Source organism: Drosophila eugracilis, unplaced genomic scaffold (genome assembly GCF_018153835.1).
Source record: "Drosophila eugracilis isolate 14026-0451.02 unplaced genomic scaffold, ASM1815383v1 contig_2155, whole genome shotgun sequence".
In the NCBI taxonomy this organism is placed as follows: Eukaryota; Metazoa; Arthropoda; class Insecta; order Diptera; family Drosophilidae; genus Drosophila; species Drosophila eugracilis.
Genome location: NW_024573039.1, coordinates 640,026 through 660,130, shown reverse-complemented (window position 1 = coordinate 660,130; position 20,105 = coordinate 640,026). Strand labels below are relative to the sequence as shown.

General features: G+C 36.6%; 1 protein-coding gene across 11 annotated transcripts in view; it reads right to left on the bottom strand.

The window, feature by feature from the left end:
* Nucleotides 1–3,740: 3,740 nt before the first annotated feature.
* The window catches only part of LOC108117593 (insulin-like growth factor 2 mRNA-binding protein 1), a 36,047-nt gene continuing 19,682 nt past the window's right edge, over nucleotides 3,741–20,105 (bottom strand). For 5 of the 11 annotated variants that reach the window (XM_017230098.2, XM_041818376.1, XM_041818379.1 and 2 more), the window contains 5 exons: nucleotides 9,899–10,072; nucleotides 8,703–9,077; nucleotides 7,922–8,645; nucleotides 7,610–7,765; nucleotides 3,741–7,545 (listed from right to left, as the gene is read on the bottom strand). In XM_017230098.2, coding sequence (XP_017085587.1) covers nucleotides 7,153–7,545; nucleotides 7,610–7,765; nucleotides 7,922–8,645; nucleotides 8,703–9,077; nucleotides 9,899–10,072 — 1,822 coding nt within the window. In that variant the 3' untranslated portion in view covers nucleotides 3,741–7,152. Of the gene's footprint in view, nucleotides 7,546–7,609; nucleotides 7,766–7,921; nucleotides 8,646–8,702; nucleotides 9,078–9,898; nucleotides 10,073–16,001; nucleotides 17,677–20,105 lie in introns of those variants that run through there. The other 6 variants (XM_017230101.2, XM_017230100.2, XM_017230104.2 and 3 more) reach the window with 6 other exon arrangements.

Genomic DNA, 20,105 nt, shown 5'->3' with positions numbered 1-20,105 from the left:
GGAGGGGGGCGGTTGTGTATTCAAAACTTTTAGGGTCTCCTCTTCTTCCCCTCGGTTGTTGGGTGTTTGCTTTTCATTTTTAGTTAAATGCTTAATCGTTTTGTTTTTTTTTTTTTGGGTTTCATTTTGTAAGATTTTTTATGATTTTTTTTAAGAGTGTGTTTGTGTGTGTGTGTAAACTTTTTAGTACATTTTTCTTACGGCTGACACAATAGGTTTTTGTTTTTCTTCCATTTCATTTTTTTTTTGGATCTTAAATGCTAAAAATATATAGTAAATGTTGAAAGTTGTATTTCATGTTTTCGCTTTTTTCAAAAAATTGTTATATTCAGTTTCGGTTTTAGTTTAGTTTTAGTTTTAGTCGCTTTTTGCTGCGTTTTGTTGGATTTTCATTTTAGCTTGTTCTTGTTGTTGTTTTGTAGTTTTTTAGTTTTATGGGAATCGCTTGCGTTGCGTTTTTCAAGCGTTCCTCTGTTTCATTCCTTGCGTTCTGCAGTTGATTTTTCAAATTTGAGTGGCTTTTTGTGTCGTTTTTCAGGTTGAGTTGGATTTACGTTTCCTAAGATCTTTTTACTGCCTGTCTTCCTGACTAATATTCTTGCTTCTTGTTTTCGTTTTCCGGCTGCTCTGGATTCTGGCTGATTTTGCGTCCAAATTTTTTTTCTTTTCGAAACTAAAAAAATAATGAACCCCCAATTTGTATCGATTAAATTTTTGTGCTGTTTTATCTTCACTAGGATTGCCTTAAATCCTCTTATTATCGGTTTAGTTTTTTACGTACGTTCTTTTCACTTGCGATTTTCATTATACAATATATATATATATATATTCTCATTTTCACTGTGTGAGTGGCGGCTTGGCTTTTTGGGCTATTTGCTCTGCTTTCTTCTCTGCGTGGCTAACGGTTCTCTGGCTGTTCTTCTGCTTTCTGCTTTCTGCTTTCTATGTTTGCTGTTATCTGTTTTCTGCTCCTGGCTGTTCGGCTGTCAAGCTGGACTTATGGTTAAACTCGCTTTTTATCGTTATCCCTATCGTTAAACCTTATCTTCGCTTTAATAGAATGTCTCATTTAATCAACTCGCTTTCTCTCTATCTCTTTCCCTCTGTCTCTGCTGCTGCTGTCTCTTTCTAACTTCTACGCGCCTAACAATTGAAGAAAAAAAAAAACAATTCCATCCTTCTTGTTTCTTTTTTTGTTTTTGTTTTTGTATATGCCTAAAGAAAACTCCATCCGATAGGTAAAAATTCCCCTCCTCATAATAGACAAAAAAAAAAAAGTATATATCGTTTAAAAAATAATAAAACTTGATTTGTACTCATGTTTGTACCGCTAAAAACGTTTTTCCCTTCCTCTCGATTAGTTTCTCCTTTGTAAATATTTATATATATGTACATATATAAAAAAATATTCCTTTTTAAAAAAGTTCTCTTCCCTTAGTCCGCGTTTCATAACATTTTTGTGTTTATGCTTGTAAAGAGTTTATCGTTTCTTTTTTGCTTTGTTCATCGACATCGATTGGCTCTTTGTCCTTTCATTTTCAAATCGTTTTTTTACTGCATTTGTTTTTTTTTTAAAGAGTACAAACTTGTGTTTTTTGTTGTTGTTGTTGTTGTTGTTTTAATGTTAAATTATATTTAGAAATCAAAGTTAAACTAAACCTTCAGAATTTCGGTAGCAAAGCAAATTGTTGATTCTTTTTCTTTTAACTGATGTTTTCTAGGGTTTTTACTTCCTGTCTTTTCCTTTTTTATTTCTCAAAGATATAATCGGCTGTCAAAGTACTTTTGTGGGTTGGTGTTTGTGTGTGTGTGTGAGTGTGTGTATTGGTTCTTGCGCGTGTCTGTGTGTTTGTGTATAAAATGTACATCAAAAGCATTTCATTTTCGTAGATGTTCTTGTTGTTGTTTTTAAATAATAAGTGTTTTTTTTTTAATAAATTTTAATTTTTTTTTGTTTTGTTTTAGTAAGTAGTTTTTATAGTTTAAATAGTTGTTAAATTTAAAAACGAGTTTATCACACCTTAAACGTTATCAGTACTTGGCACAACTTACAACACAAAAAAGTACTTTTCTCATTATTATTTTTCTCTTTTCCCCACTTTTTTTTTCTCCTTCTCTCACCTCAACGGGACCTTTCAAGTTTACATTTTCGGGTTGGAAAAAAACTGCACAAAATCATAGGCATGGATGGTGGGCTTGGAAAAGTGTTTTTGAAAGTTTAGAAACTGGAAAATTGTTAGTAGTAAAATGCAAAACGTTAGCAACCTTGTTAGTTGATTGTACTCAAAAAGAAAATGCTTTGTACATTTGGTGGCGACTGTACTTTTTGGGATTTTTGAGAAATGCTGCCTACATCCATGCCAGAGTTAGTTCTGGTTTTTCGAGTTTGAACTTTCTGTTTTTTTTTTTTTTGTACAGCTTTTCCGATTTCCGATTTCCCATTGGGCGGGCTTCAAATTGAACTTGCTCTGCCATTCATTTTCCGCTTTTCCACTTTTAGTTCTCTGGTTGTTCTCCCCTAATCTTGCTCTCATCCTAACCGTTGCCTCACTCTCCTACCTGCTTTAATAACGATATAAAATAGCCTCTAAATACTAAAAAATAATTTCGTTTCTGCTTTTCACACTGCTCACAATCGCTTTCCACTCTCTTTCGTTCTTTGCTCTCTCTCTCTTTATCTCTCTCTCTCTCTCTTTTCGTTTTTCAACTGAGTTTTCATCATTATCAATTATCTTTATCCTTATCTTTGTTTTCGTTTTTAACGCGCACGCTAACTCACAAGTTGTTTTATTTTTCAGTTGTTTTTCATCGATCTTTTTCCTCAATTATTATATTATGTATATTTTTTAACGTGTTTATTTAAAAAAAAACCCCCCGTCAAAATAAACCAGAGCTATAGCTAAATTATTAACTCGTCCCTTACAATCGATCTGACTTTTCTTTGATTCAGCATTTGGAATAATAATTTTCATTTCTTTGTTCTTTCTTTCTTCCTTTTTTTTTGGAATCTTTTAGAAAAATTCCGCTCGTTCTTTCTTTATAAATATCGTCTTTAAGCATAGTTCCACATGTCTATATATAGATATATATGTATATGTATTATAGGTCTTTAATAATGACAACTTTGGACATTTTTCAATGGAAAAAATATTAAAAAAAATGATATTAGAATAATTATTCGTTATAAACAAGTGGCAAAATTTATTAGATTTAAATACATATATATATATATATATATATGTATGTATAAAGATATATACATATATATATATATATATATATAGATTCTTAAGTATAACAAAACAAAATGTCACGCATTTCTCAACATACACATATATATCGCATATATATATACATATATAGCGGCTTGATTCTTGGATATAAAAAATCAATGCCAATGCCCAGCAACATTCTTATATACACTTCCCTCCTAAACGCTCTCTCTCTCTCTCTCTCTCTCTTCCTTCCTGCTCCTATATCTCAGTTAACCCTCGATTATGGATTGATCTGCTACATCATCAGGTTGGTATTATGGTACATAACATACATATAGTAGTATAGTATATATGGTCTGGGTGGTGGGGAGGAGTTCGACCCAAAACTATTTCGCGTAGGGCTTCTTTTTGGTGGGTGAGTGATTGTTTGCTGTGTGCTTTTTTCGATTTCGATATCGATTGGTTTTGGTTTTTTGGTTTTTTGGCTCACAGAAACTTATCGAAAAGGATCCATTGGCCTTTGGGTTTTGTCTTTGTTTTTTTTAGAAGGTTCTTTTAGGTTTTTCTTAGTGATTTAGTGACCTGGTGATATGCCTTCTCCAATGTTTGTTTCTGATTCTGTTTCTGTTTCTGATTCTGATTCTGGTTTTCTGTTTAGATTCGTTTTTTTTTTCATTAATAGTTCTTGTTAATTGTTTGCTTAAAATCTACATTTAAATTTTAGGGCTTGTGTTTTTCATTCCTTTTTTCTTTCTCATTCTTAAGGATGTTTTAGCTTTTTATATCCATTTTAACGCTTCGCAAGTCTGTTTTTAGTTTTGTTATTTGATTTCTTTTTTTTTTTTTTTGTTTGTTTTCATTTTGTAGAAGATAATGCACTTACATTGAGGTATTTTAATTACTTTTTCAATCTTCTTCAAATTTCATCATCTTTTCTGCTTCTGCTTCTGTTTCAGTTTCTACTTCTGCTTTGATTTCGTTTGTTTCTTCTTCGAAAAGGACAAAGAAAGTGTGAATGATATTTCGAAAAAACTGGTCTGTCCTAAAGCTTGTACACGCTTCTTGCTTGCTTTGAGTTTTTTGTCCAAACAATTTTGTTCAAATGTTATTTTCATCCAAAATAATGTGCCGCTCAAAAGTTTCATTTCCTTTAACTTCTTCTCATTTTGTTGTTTGACCGAAATGTTGTAATTTTTTTTTTTTTTTTATAATATTTGCTGTTTACTTTGCCGAAATGTTGAATTTGCTTAGGTTTTCTCATGTGTGGTGTCTTGGAACTGTCTGCCTCCGAAGCAAGTGTTATACAAACAAAAGGGTTGTGGTGGATCGCAGGGGTTTGGGTCTTGGATTTTGGTCCAACTATCTCGTAACATTAACTCTATGGAATCTATATCAATTAGTTAAATATTTACGTTACAAAAAAAAAAAAGGTTAGTTAATAGTTAATAGATAATAGTTTAAAAAAAAACAACACAAAATTGGGCTATTGCTATATTGTTGGTTGCTTGTTTTTTTCTTTTTTTTTGGCTGGTGTGTAGTTAGATATAGTAGATTGTAGTTTGATTGTTTGTTGCTCCGATTCAGTTACTTGGATTGCGGCCTCTAGCTATGGTGTTTGGTCATATGGTTTATGGCTATCATATATATATATTCTATATATTGTCTGCTTTACTCTACTACTTTTATCATCTCTACGAAATGCATTCTTCGGTTTGTTATATTTTGATTGCTTTGTGGCTATGAATTAGAGTTTGATTTGGATTCGGTTGGATTGGCTTGGGTTTATGTTCGTTTTCATGTGTGTGTTTTTTTGGGGATGTGTATATATGTAGTGCAGTGTCCCATCCATGTATAACAGCTTGTCTCTCATACACGCTCAAACGTTATAACGTAACACTTAACGTTAACGATCGATTAAAAAAAATTAACATTTCAGCACCGTTATTTCATTTCTAGTTAGGTTTTTAGTTTTTTTAGGTTTTAAGTTTTTAAGTTTTTATAGGTTTTGTTTTCATTTCAAGGCAAACACATTACAATAGTTTCTTTAACACTATCTCTCGCTCTTGCATTTGCTGTAGCGTTCCCTATACTCTCTTCTCTTCTCTCCTCTACTTTCATTCTTCTTGTTTATCATCATCTATTTGTTTCCTCTCCTTCTTCGCACCTACTAAGTATAATTCAACAATTCTTGTACAACTCTTCATTTTCGTTTGCAAAAAAAATGACTGGCTTCCGAGTTCCGTATTTCCATCCTTTCATCCGTACAAACAACTTTTCAGGCATCGAAAAAAACTATTTTACAACTGTACAGTACAGTAAAGCATATCTGCACATAACGCTCTCGCTGCGCTCTCGTTGCATCCACATCCCTTCCTATCTATCTAATCAATAGAGTCCCAATTTACACACTCTGATCCATCCGTATAGCTCTCTCTCTTAACGATATTTGTATACATATAGATAAGTTGTTGTAGTTTCTTTTTGGTGGTTTTTGGGTTTTGAAATCTGTTATACTACGTATAACATACGTCAGGGGGCGCCAACAGTTGCATCAACTGTTATACATGTTTTTATAACCCGGAAATGTATGCTTGTTGGAAACTTTCTTCATCATTTGTTGTTCTTGTTGTTGTTTTGGATGTTTTTGTTGTTGTTGTTGTAGTTGTTTTGGGCTCAAAATTGTTATATTTTTGTGTTCTCTGACAATGACGCGTTTTGAGTTTTCTGATTTTCCTTGTCTGTATTTTTGTTTTTCTCTTTTTTGATATTTCTTGGTTACAATTTGTTGTTGTTATTTTTGGGTTCAAACATATGTTTGTCCTTCTCTTGATTCTCAATCTCATTCTCTTGCGCTTTGCTCACTTCTTCTTCTCATTCTCATTCTCCTTCTTCTATTTATCTTTTCACTTAAATATAGGCTTACTAAATCTTTGTTTAAAAAAAAATAATTAAAAATAAACGCTTTATAGTTAAATATATTTAAAAAAAATATAACGCATACACTACTAAACTTTCCTCTTCATCTTTTTATCCATTAATTTCCATTTTTCTTGCATTCAAATTTGTGTGTTTTGGATTAGATTTGTTTTAGGGGGTTTTCACTTTAGTTACTTAAACTCCCTCCTTTGTGTTGTTGTTGTTGTTGTTGTGGGGAATATTATTTGACTTTTAAGAACTTTATGAATATTTCAAGATTTACTGCGCTTTGAGAAAACGAAAACTATTTGGGCCGGGCCAAGCCGTACGCTCAGCTGACACACAAAAACTGATTTGACACCTAACAGAACAACAACACAAAGTTTAAAGGGGGCGGATGGGGGGGGGTTGGATTTCAACATAGCGCTGCTGCTTTCTATTTAACATTTTCTCTTTATTTCTTAGTATGCAAATGAAGAATGTTGTTGGTTATTAAGATTGTTATTATTGCTGTGTAACTACTGTTGGGTGTTAATTCTTCTTCGTTAAAGTTGCAATACACTGTTATAAACTAGTAGAGCTTCTTCACGCGGCTCACTGTGTCTCTGTATGTGTATGTTGCCCCTTTATATATATATATATATATTTCTTTATAGGTATATGATTTTGTTTCTTATTTTTGTTTATGTTACTGCTCCAGGTATGTTTGCTTACTTTTGCCGTCGCCTGTGCCAGCACAAAGGTGGCGCCTACGGTTAGCTTGTAATTATAGGGTTGTAAATTGTGGGTGGTGGTAGGTTGGTTGGTTGGTTGATGTTGTTCTTGTTGGGTTGCGGTGTGTGGGATAGATTATGGGTGTGTTGTATGTTGGAGGTAGTATCAACAGTAGAAAACCCTGCCTTGGCTATTGTTGGCGCTGTCGCTGTTGCTGTTGCTCTTGCTGCTGCTGCTGCTGCTGTTGATGTTGCCTATGTTGTTGCTGCTGCGGCGCCGTCTCTCCTCCATCGGTAGTTGCTCCTCCTTACTGTTGTGAGCTCGCCAGCTGCTGTTGCTGCTGCTGGGCTGCGGCCGCATTTGCATTGCCAGGCGGCGGCGATGGCTGCTGCTGTTGTTGTTGTTGTTGTTGCAACTGGTGTGTGGTCGCTGCCGTCGACGCCTGCTGCTGATGGTGTGCAGGCGGCGTCGACGATGACGACGCCGATGACACAGGCTGATGATGCAATTGCGGCGGCAGCGCCTGCTGTTGCGATGGCGACTGTGGCTGCTGCTGTTGCTGCTGCTGGGACCCGCTGGTCGCAGCTCCGGCTAGGCTCTGTTGCTGTTGTTGCAATTGTTCTTTGGCAGCTTTTTGTTTTTTGGTTATTGGTGGCGGATTTGTTGATAGCATCATGGCTCGGATGCGTCGCTGTGCAGACTAAAAAATTAAGTTAGTTAGTTAACAAGAACGTAAAGGTAATCCAATTCATTTAAACACTCACCTGTACACTGTAGAATGGCCCAATGATGTGCACTGGAGTCTCCTCATCGCCCCCGGAAGGCGGTGCAAGGGCATGTTCTGGCAGCTTGATCACACTGCCCGTCACGCGCTGCAATTCGCGCACATTCTGGCCACCCTTGCCAATAATGCGGCCCACCTAGATTCGCGAATTGATTAGATAAGTTAATAATGTGTTTTAAGTAGTAGTATTGCAAAAACAAAGTTGGCTGAAATTAATCTATGTTGGTTTTTTAGATTAGTTAGTCGTGTATTAATTCCTTTTTCAAGGATTGAAAAAAAAAACTAAGTTTACCTGAGAGCTTGCCACAAGCAATTCAACCGTGAGACGGACATCGTCTGTTCCACACATAAAGCCCTCCTCGCGCATCTTCTCAAAGATCATGTACTGCGCCTTCCACTGACCCTCCGGTGTGCCAACAATCGTTACCTTGCGCTCCGTTTGTTGGTCCAGCGGCTTGTCGGCGTCGAGGGGGGCAATTTTAAGGGAGGCGTTCGAGAATCGCATTATGCTACGAATGTGCGAACCCTTGGTACCAATAATGGCGCCGACAGCATTATTCGGTATATAGAGATAGGTTGTCTCCTGCAGGTCATTGGGAAAGACCGGTGGCACCACACTTGCCGGTGTCTTGGACATGGCAAAGCTTTGACACGAGGGGAACGGCATGCTCGTATTGAAGACCATGCCGTTGCCCGGTGTCGACATCATTGCCATTGGATGGAGACCGGGAAACATGAGACTCTGCGGCGCCATCGCCTGCAGGTCATTCTCGTAGCTCTGGCGCAGTTTGGTGCTTATTTGATTCTCAGCACGCGACATGTTCTCAATTAATCCCTTCACCGTTATGATACGTTCCAAATTGAAGCTGTTGATGTCGTTGATCGAGCTGACGGTGATCTTCGTATCGGTGTCCTGCATGATCCGTTTAATGGTATTGCCCGACTTGCCAATGATCCGTCCAATTAGATTGTTGTGGGCGAGTATTTTAAGGCAAATTTCACTATTATCAAGAATACTTTACGTTATTTTCAATATCAAATTAGTTAGGAAAAAAAAAATAAATATAACTTACCCCTTATTCGTGGAGAGGGCCTCCTGCTGCATCACCTCCAGGATACGCTTGCAGGCATTGGTGCAATTCTCTGGATTGCCATAGATCGTTATCGATTTCTCCAGGGAGCCAACGTTCTCCTTGCGATGGACATCGACACGAGCACGGCTCTGTTGTGTGATCGTCCTAATGGTGCTGCCCTGGCGACCAATTATGGCACCCACCATCTCGCTCTGGACAAGTATGCGCAGCGGGAAGTCAGCCTGGCGTCCGGGACCGGGCATTCCCGGATACGGATTGCGCTGATTACGCTGGCTACGCCGCTGGTTCTTGTCCAGCTGCTCGGCATGCAACTTGCTGCCCTCGAACTCGACACCGTTTAGACCACCAGCAGCTCTGTTTTGTGGGAAGAATTGTAGATTTTTTGATTAGTCAAGTGTTTGATTTGATTTTATATACAAAATATATATATATAGATATATATATTTTCAGCTGCAATGACAGTTCTCTAGAAATGTTTAGCTAAAATCCCATCTAATTTTGCACGTTGACTCACTCCAGAAAATGTGTTTTAAAAGGCAAATGTTTTCCATTGTTCTTTCTTTTTCTTTATGATTTTTTGCAATTTTGCAATTTTCCATCATTAAACCTTTGACTAGCGATCCAATTTAAAGGTATTCATGAGAATGAAATTGAAATCACAAAGTTTATACCAAAGAAACTGAAGTTGTATGCATGTAAACAAAGGTATCATCAAGTTTCTTCTATAGATTCTATAGAATTAAGACTTTAATTTTCATATAAAAACCTTGTTTATAGTCACAACATTCCCTATTTACAGCCAATATTTGATATCAATTTGATCGACATTTTGGGGATAAACATGGACATGAGGAAGTAATTAGGTAGTAAGGTAGGTAATAAGTACGCCGCCACACTCAAACGCATCCAGAAATAAAGCCCCCACAAAACTTCACCGCCCCTCGCCCAAAATATATTTATATAAAGAGAGATAGATAAACAAGTATCTGTATCTAATGCCCAACACAAGACAACCACCACAATAGAACCTTCAATGGTTCTTCATGAAAGATTGATCTGGTGTTGGGCCTAAAAGAAATCCCCCGTAGAGGTAGGATTTGAGTTAGAAAGTAAATATAGGAAGAGAGTAGGAATAGTAGTAGTTTTTAAGTTGAGTAGATTTTTTGGGTATATACCTTTGCGCCTGCTCAGGATTTTCGAATGTTATATGTACTGTTTGAGTATTTTGATCCTTACTAGAAATAGCCTCACACTGTTTGACGATGCCATAGGGCTTCAGTAGCGGTTCGATGTCTTCGAAACGTGTTTGCATCGGTATGCCGCTTATTAAGATTTTTGATGTCGTAACACTGTGAAGAAAATAGCGTAAAAACACACAAGAACAAGAAAAACAAACAAACAAACACAAAAGAAACAAAAAATAGTAGTAGTAGTAGTAGTAGTAGTAGTAGTAAAAGTAGTAGTTGTAGTAAGTTAAGTTACAGTTGTGGTTGTAGTTATGAGATAGTAGTCCAAAAACAAGGAGGGGACGGAAGTGGGTATGAGTAGTGGTGGAGGGAAATGGAAAATGAATTAGATAAGAAAATATATATGCAAATAAAAGAAAAGTAATAGCTTGTAATAGTAGTAGTAGTAGTAGTAGTAGTAAAGCGAAAGCAGTCGTTTAAGGAAAGTGCAGTCGAGAAAAGTGTTGCCAGAATTTTAGCGAAAAAAGTTCAAAAGATCTGCAATATCAGGTCGAAACTATCATAATGCTAGGCATAGTCTAATAAATTTCATAATTTAGTATTTAATTTTTATTATTTTTTTTTAGTTCTTCCCCCATATATTCTGGCAGCACTGAGAGGAATACAGATAAAGATAAACACAAAGACAGAGCGAGATCAAGCAGCGAACTAGCATCTAAAGAGCGATTTGAGCGAGCGAGCGTAAGATACAAATATGATTTGGGTTTGGTTTACATAAATATATACATATATCTTTTAAGGAATTTGGATGGGGAGTCAAGCCAAGAGATGCAAAACACATAAAAGAGCACAGATCCCCGGACATACATAAGGTTATATGTATGACTTTTTTTGGACAGTGTATGAGAGGTGTGCAAAGATGTTTTATTCAAAATCCAAAGCAGGACACAAAGAGCAAGGTTGTGAAAGTTATGAGTGCATTGATAAAGCAGAAACGATACTCCTACCCCCCAAAATTTTACAAAAACATAAATTGAAAACTATCTTTTAAAGACTTTTTCAACCTATAAATGTAAAATCTATAAATGTAAAAATATATATTTAAGGGACATATTACTTAATACAATGTAGTTTGGTTTTTAAAACCAACAAAATTGGTAAAATATATTTCGAAACTTATTTTACCTCGATTTTCCGAAAAGACCTACATTCGAGTTTACAACATCCTGCTCCCTTAACGGGCATTGCAACAAAAAGCAGAAAGAGCAGCAAAGCAAGCTTTTTACACTGCACGTAAAAGGAGACATTATTTTAAATAAAAATATGTCAAAATTATATTGTCATATCAAATGTAGAATTTGTGTAGATTTGGCTTTGATAACATGTCAAATGATAATGAAAAATGTAAAAATGAACTATTTTTAACATAATTTTTTTCCATGTACCAATGTTTCCGTCTTTTGTTGTTGTTGATCTTGGAAGAGACCAAAAAAAAAAAGAGTAGAACAAAAATAAGAAGAAAGAAGTCGACGAAGGCGAAGGCAAACGCAAACGACGCCTGGAATGTTGCACATTTAATATCGTGTTTATTTTTCTTGGAAGTAATTTCACTCCCGTCGCCACCAAGCTAACAAACATAAAAAAAAAAAAGAGCGGCGACAACAACAACAAGCTCAGAAAGCCCCACAAAACGAAGAAGACGAGAAGAAATGAAAAAAGAGAAGACGCGTGGTGGAGTTGGCTCATTTCGTTTCTTGTTTTTTCTCTGTAATCTCTTTCGCTTTTGTGTGTTTGGCACTTTTCTTAATTAACAGTTTCCATGTTTTTTTTTTTTGTTCATTCGATTCTCACACACGTTGTTTGTGGTTTAACTCCCTTTCATGAATGATCTTTAATTAGCTGTCAAACCTCATGCGTGAATGTCAAACTATGTACAGCTGTGTTCAAAATAATAGTACTACCAGTTTATTATCGAGAAAAATAAACTGTGTTTCAACGAAATGCATCAATTTAAAAGCTTTTTGGTCGAGGGACTAAAACTGTAACAATATGAATCACGTTTTCTTATTTTTGGTGACATTTGTGAAATAAAAAATACCAGTTTTTTGGCATCTTGCTACCATCTTGTTTTCTAAAATACATAAATATCTTTTCCTCTATTAAAGTAACAAATTAGAAAACAGATACAAATGCGGGCTAGATATTTCCATGCCGATTATCTGGCTTTGATTTACAGTAAGTAACGACTTAAAGAAAGAAGAGAAGAGAGAGAGAGAGTACGAGTGAAAGATCGACGCATTCCGACATTCCAGCATTCCAATTCCATTCGCCATTCACAGACCACCCTCCGTTTATTTTTTTTTTCTGTTTTGTTGCTATTTTCTCCACTTTGCACTCCCGCTTTGACCGGTTTTTGTTTTTATTCCGTTTATGCCAACAGCACATTTCTCAGGCGATTTCTCGGGCTGTGGCGCTTTTCCAGGAATTCATGGCGAAACGTGGTAGAAATTCTGCCACCGTTTGCTATTTTTCTTTTTGTCGTCGTCGCCTTGTTGCTGAGCTGAAAAAAAAATCTTGGATTCGCTGAATATGATATCTCCATATTCCCCAATGACTGTCAAACTGTGTCGGCTAACTGTAATTGCTGAGCATGCGTCACAACATCTGCTTGTTATTTGTTGTTGTTGTGGTTCTTTTCGATGCAAATGACAAGTTGCAGTTCGTTGACGTTGCGTTATGTTGTTGTTTTGCATTGCTGTTGTTGCGTCTAGTACACCGGCTGCATCCAATGAGAGAGGAGAGCGCATCGCTTTCTCTCTCTTCTGCCAGCCCAACCTCATTCTCTCTCTTCACAATAGCCCCGCTATCTCTGTCTCGCTCGCAGTCATTAACCACTACCCAGTGCAACAATTTTACATTTTTGTTTTTGTTGTGGTTGTTTTCATTTTACTTGGTGTACTTGTATGCCGATGTTGTTGTTTTTACCTGACATGTGACCGATTCTAAGCAAATGACCTCTGGCGCAATCACACAAACACGCACGCATACATGTGTACATATGTGCTGGCTCAACACCTGGAAAAGCCTTATTGCTGTTTTTTTTGTTATCAATGCTCGACCTTAATGCGTTACAGTCGCGGGAAAAATAGTGGGAATTTTGCAACATAACAAATACTGGGTTTGAAGATAAGGATTAAAATTAAAAATAAATCATTTAAATCTATGATTTTTTCCACTAATTTTGATTATTGATTAAAATGAAATTACAGCAGTATTCCAATTTAAACCACCAATTTCGGCTGATAAGGAATGAGTAATGCTGCAATTTTATGAAGAATTAAATTTCAATTTAAAAATATATAATAAAATGCACTTTAAAGGTTAAAGCTAAGTGTAACCACTATTATTCTGAACACAACTGTAAAAAAGTACATACAAACACAAATGCAAGCATACAGCAGATGCATACACCGCCAAATCCAATCAATATACGGACATACGGCGCCCTCGCGTATTTATTTTTGGTTTTTTCTTTTCCTTCGCCTTTTATTATCTCTCTTATAAAAAAAGGCGGCGCTCACTGCACTCAAACCAACACACACACACACACACAAGCACACGACGACACACAGATGCTGCTTTATCAGTGCATTTGGTGAGTTTGTGTGTACTTGCTTTCATCCTTCCTCTTTGTTTTCCTTTCTTTCTTTTTGTATAATTTTTATGAATGAAAAAGTCGGAAATCTGCTGGGTGACTTTTTGTTTTTTTCTCTTGCATTTCTTCTTCTTCTTTGTATTGCAACTTTATTTCTGTCTCATGAATATACATATGAATACTTGGTATTTACACTGCGTTGAATGACGCATGTGCCACAAATACACAGATACATAATCTATCAATGTATGTGTGTCGTTCTATTTCCATGGCACATTCCACAAGTTGCTGACAAACAAACACACACACACAGACACACGCATGCAGCAATCGACTAAGGTTAGTTTTCCCCATTTGTTGCCCATTCCTTTATTTTCTGGTTTTGCGTTGCATTTTCATTTGCCGAGCTTATCTATGCGTTTGCCCCTTCTTCAAATGTAACTTCTTTGCAACGCTCATGGCGAAAAATATATATGTATAAGGAAAAAGTAAGAAAAGGAATTTGTTTTGTCAACATATGGAAAAGAAAAACTTGTTTTTCAGCTAACAGATGCACAAAACGAAAAGTTAATATAATATTTGATGATTTTTACTCCTCATTTTGTACCGGATGTTAACAGTTTTTCAATTTATTTGATGAATAATGAACAGTGGGTGGGGTTTTATTCTTAACAAATCACAAAAAAAAAACATTATTGATACTAAAATACATGATTTTTCCTCCGTGAAAGGGATTTTTCACTTAGAGGAAGGGAGAATAATGGAAAAGGGGAAGAAAGAACGACTGTTGCCACGAAAACAACCGCAAAAAGCTCACAACGCTTGCATTGTTGCAGGCTGGTTTGACCTAAATTGGTGTACGGCGGAGTGGGGATACCACCCATTGCCATTTCCAACCCCTACCCCTTTCCCTATTACAACCCCTCGCTAGGTGACAAAGGCAACACCCACAGTGAAGCCCATTACTTGACAGAAACTGCAACTGGCGATTCAAACAACGCGAATTTGTCACCTTCCGTTTGGCGTGGGGATTCGCTTGAATGCAATACAAGTACAGGTGCGGTCACCATAATAGTAGTTGTTTAAAATTAATTATCAGTTATTAAAAAAATAGCAATAATATTTCAAAGATTTTGTTAAAGATTAAAAAAGAGCAGAGATTTTTTTTATGAATATTCAAAGTTTGCATATTTAAGCATTCTATTAATATAAGTTTATTAATAACGATGATCAATATAAATTAAACGCTGATTACTATAAACTGATAATTTTAATAATGTAAAAATTGAATATATTAACTTTTCCTGACCCACTTTTTATATGTATTTGTATCTCATTTATTCAAAGCTTAAAAAATCACGTATTTTTGCATTTTGGTGATATTACTTGAAATGTAACTGTATATCCATTACATATGTACGTATCTATGACATATTTGTTCTGTTTTTCACTCTACGGGTGCATTTGCTTATTTTGTATTTGTTTGTTGCTTTGTTTGGGCTTTATCATCGTCATCGTCATCATGCAAACGTAAACAAAATGGCGAAATAAGGGTGGTGTTAGGAAGCAGAGGGACGGAGGCTGGTTGGCTGAAAGCCGAATGCAACGGTGGGCGTGGCACTGGCATATGCATTGCGACCAACCATTTAGAGGAAATTAACAACAAACAAGCCTGAGTCGAAGTCGGGACGCAGTCGTTCGTAAATTAAAGAATTTAAATAATATTAAGTAGTAAGAAGAAACCAAATAATCCCGAAATTATTACCTAATGTTATCTAGATTTCATATCTATTAAATCAATTAAAAAAAACTAAAGATTGTATCAGTTTTTAACTTCAATTTTTCCTATGATATTTCAAATTCGTTTCAATACATTTTAGTTTCTATATCATATTTCATATTCCAAACAATCTTCCAGAAATGAAAGATTTCAAATAGTTACCTAGGCTTTAGTTTAAGAATTAACCATAATTCATAAACCATAATTAAACCTTTTCAAGCAATTAAAGTTAAACGAATAAATGCAGAATCGCTGAGCTTTCTTTCAATTCCAATTGGGATCAATGAAGAAAGAGAGATCTTGAGATCGATAAGATAGAAACATGGTGGTGTGCTAGATAAATCTAGATCTGTAGATTTTGGAATCCGGTGAGGTAGTGGTAGTGGACAGAGGGGGAGAAGGTTGTGTTGGACAGGGGGAGTGGTCGTGTTCGTGGTCTTATGAATGTGATCTAGATACACAACATATGACTTTGATGGATTCGCACCTTTTGCTGGCATGATTGAAGTTGAAATCTCCGTGTGTATGGCTTACATGTGCGTACAGTGGGTCAAACATTTTGAGCCATAACATTAAATTTATATGGAAATGTGGGGAAATTCTTTTTTTTTTTTTTTTTGAAGGGGAGACTGACAATAAGAACACTTTAAACTCACCGATCCAAATATCGTACAAAAGGGTGTTTTTGTTGATAATAGCTGTTGTTGTGAATGTTGTTGTTAAATCTGCTGCTATTGTTGTTGCTGTGCATTTTGTATTTGTTTTGTTTTTTTATTTGCGCTTCCCGACTATTACTGTTGCTGGTGTTTTTGTCTTTGCAGTGCAAAATCAAAACTTTTTCTCTTATCTCTAATAAGGCGCTATTCACTATCTCGCTCTATTTCTCTTTTTTCTTTTGTGTTGTTCTCACCTCCTTCCACACACTGGCTTCTGCTAACCGATCACACACTTTGGCATTGGTTTTTTCTGGTTGTTTCTTTTTGCCTTCGTATGAACTTTTTCAATTTTGTCTATTTCACAATTCGCAAAAAAAAAAACTAAGGAAAAGAAGAAGAGAACATTTATGACAAATATATCACGCACACACGCTCACAGAAAGAGCGGCGGGGGCTCTTGCTCACTCTCACTCTCTGCTATACTCCTCTCCTCACACTCCTTATCCTCCACCTCTTCCTCCTCCTCATCATCTGCTTCTTCCTACCCCCACCATCTTCCGTCTCACTTTCCCGATCCACGCGCTCACTTGTTAATCACACACAAAAAACTGTGTAGAAGTAGGGGCAAAAAAAAAAGTGCTGCTGTTGCTGATATGATTTTGGTTTATTTCTTTCTGTTCTTCCCTTCCTCGGTCTTTTTTTTTTTTTGCTTGTGCTTTTGGTCATGCGTATGGGCTTTAATTCGCCGTTGAACTGTGATTTCTTCTGGATGCGCTGGCGTGTTCTTTTTTTGTTGCCCCCCGACCCCTTTCCCAAATTCAACAAATGACTCACAGAAACACACACATGGATAGAATGCATACAATCGATCTTGCTGACTATCGATACATATCGGTGAACCGTTATGTTTTTCCACTGGAAAAAACGTGTTTGCCTAATTAGCGGCCAGCATAGCAGGGTTGCCAACTGTTGCGTTTAGCGAGTTTAGTGAGAAGTAGGTCAGTTTATCTAAATTGATTTTTATTGTTGACTCTCGCACACACATATTTTCCAGGGCGCCGGAGAAGGAGGAGCAGTAGGTGGAGAAGAAAAGCCGGCCTGCAACGTTTTGTTTTTCCCACTTTCTGCGTAGTGCAAATGTGTGTGTGTGTGCAAATGATAAACCGTTGGGTGTAGAACAAAAAAAGAAACTGCACAAAAACTACGAAAAGAGGAAACAGCAGGGCGTGGAAAAAATTGAGACACCTATTTTCGTTTCTTCTTCACACTCACTGTTTTTTCTCTTTTTGTTTCTTTTGTTTAAATGCCAAATGCGTATGACCAAAAAAAAAAAGCGCAACAAAACGCAAGGCGCTAGTTTTTTGCAACTTTGGCAATTTTGTATTTTTTTGTTTCGCACAAAAACGAGGTGTGCAAGGCGTGGGAGGAAATAATAAAAACAACTGGCAAAAAAAAGCACACTCACAAACACACGCGCGCTTATAATATTTTATAATTCTATTTTTTTTGCCGTTTCAGTTTTTGATTTGTGGAATTAGCCGTGTTGTTGTTGTGGGTTATTGCTTTATTTGTTGCTTTTTTGTCGCTGTTGTTGTCGTTGTTGTTGTGCAACTACGCCGCGCGTATTTCCGAAAAAGACGACCGCAAAATGCAGAGAGTATTTAAATACTGAGCTCAGCCAACAAACGGGAATGCGAAAATGTGAATGTGGACAAAAAAAAAAGTTGGAAAAAATAACCAAGAGAGTGGGAGAGCCGCTGACAAGTGAGAGAGGGAGAGAGTTGCCGAGCTCCAATAGGAATAACTTCGGGTTTTTGCCGCGAGTGAGTGTTTGCGAAAAGAAGACGGCAGGCAGTAGAAGGAGAAATGACCACGTTAAACGGCTACGTTAAATGGCGTTGCCAGATGGCGGCGATTCGAAGTCAAAATTGGTTTCTGTATTTAACAGCTTTTCAAAATTCAGTGATCTTGTTTAAAGAATTTACTTTGAAGGAATATTTAAAAGTTAATGTTTAAAGTCATAGTTTTAAAAGTTAGTGATCATTTCATATTTATTATAGAAATTATAGAATTTATGTTCAATATTTTTTTATAGATATTCGTTTGATTATACTTATTAGTTGATTTTGTAAAACTAAAACAAAAGAACATTAATAAAAATCTATATGTTTTCATATTCTGTACCTAACTGAATATTCTAATATTTTGCAGTCAAGTGTGCAGTTCTTGTCCTCTCTTTCTCTCTCTTTTGGCCGCGCTCTCTAAGCATAAATCTTTCTTGTAAAATATGTTTGGCAACATGTGTTGACCGCAAAAGCGGCGGAATCAAGCGAAAGCAACGGTAAAAACAGTTGTAAACAGGCGGCAACAACCCGCTTAAAGTTAATACAGAAATAAGAGGAGAGAAAAGTAAAGCGAATCGCTGATAGTACGCAAACCGAAAAAATGTGACAGCAACGGTCAATAGCATAAGACTATCCCATTTAGGAATATTCAAATAAGTGCATGTAAGGAAATGTAACTATAAAAGAATAATTTTTTATAACTCTATAACTTGTTATTTTTATCTAGATTAAACATTAATTACACATGTATCCCTCAGATATTTGTCTTCCCTAGCAAAAAAGTGTAGTCTACCTTTCGGGGATCTAATATTTAACTGAAAAAACCCACTTAACTGTATACGGAATAAATTGAAATATGCTTCGTCATAATAATACTGTTTCAAAAAGATGTTATAACATCTAAGCTTGAGCAAATTTTATAATAACATTTGATCTACCTGCCGGTAACTATTATTCTGGACACGATTGTATTAGCAGATGAAGATCGCGAGAGCTTTCGCCAAGCTTTACATCTCGCCGATGACACCGAGGGAAGCTTTTTTGGCAGCTGTCGACTTGAACGCGAATCGAATCGAATCGAATCGCATCGAATGGAAAGGAGTGGAAAGGAAAAGCAAGGAAAGAGGAATGGAATGAGGAAACGCAACCCTTAACCCATAGGTGAAATGCTTTCTTTACTCACGTGGAGAACAAATAAAACAAACAATGGGCTAGACAGGAAGAGGACAGGCCACGGAATAGGGCGAGGATCAAGGCACAGGACAAGGACCAAGTACCAAGGAACCCGTCAGTTAATTTCGGGGTCCTACCTGCGTGTCGAACACGCCACGATCACGGGGATCACAGGATCTCGAAGATCAGCGGGAACACTCGAAGACACAAAAAGGGTTGGTTGCATAGTTGGTTTGTCCTGCTGGCCAAACTGGCAGCTGGTGCCCAAACAAAAAAACGAAAAGAAAGTGGTCCTAACGGGGATAGAAAGTCCTGGAAAGGTGTACTCCTGCCACGTGTACCGGAACAACAACAGTTGCTAACCCTATAGAGTGATGTTGCCCGCAGGTCGATAAGCCAGGACAATACCGCATTGGGAATCCCATTGAGATCTTAGAAATATCATTTTCATTAAACCCAACTCTCTCTATATTTAAACTATTGTTAACACATTTAATTTAGCCTGGCAGTAAAGAAACTGAGGGGTAAATTATAAGGGCGGTTCTCGAGAATAAACGGTTTGTAAAGGCTTCTTAGCTTTCTAATTAAATTATTCTTGTAAGATATACTGTCCTTCTTGATATTTTCAATCTATAAAATTCTTGCGCCATCTCTGTCGCTCCTTTTCTTGCCACCTCCTTTGCTCCTTCTTTTAAACAAATAAAATATCACAGGATTGTGTGTTTTGTGCCTCTTCCTTGGCGGTGATTCTTTTTTAATTTGTCGGTTTTGGAAAACTAAGCCAGCAGTAACACGAATCTCCACATCTCTCATACTTCTCGCCATTCTCTACTCTTTCGCTCTCTCTTGTTTTTGCTCTGGCCTGTGCGCATGTGTGCGTTGTCGTTCGAATTCTTGGAAATTTCTAATGAACACAAACACAAAAAGGAGCACACGAAAAATGTGGTAGAACGAAAAAAAAAAAATACAAAATGAAAAGAACAACAAAATCCAGCAAGAATTGCCGCTTAGGAGTGAGAAAGAGACGGAGGGAGGAAGAGGGCAAAGTAAAAAAAGGAAGATGATTCGAAATTAGATGTATGCTCGA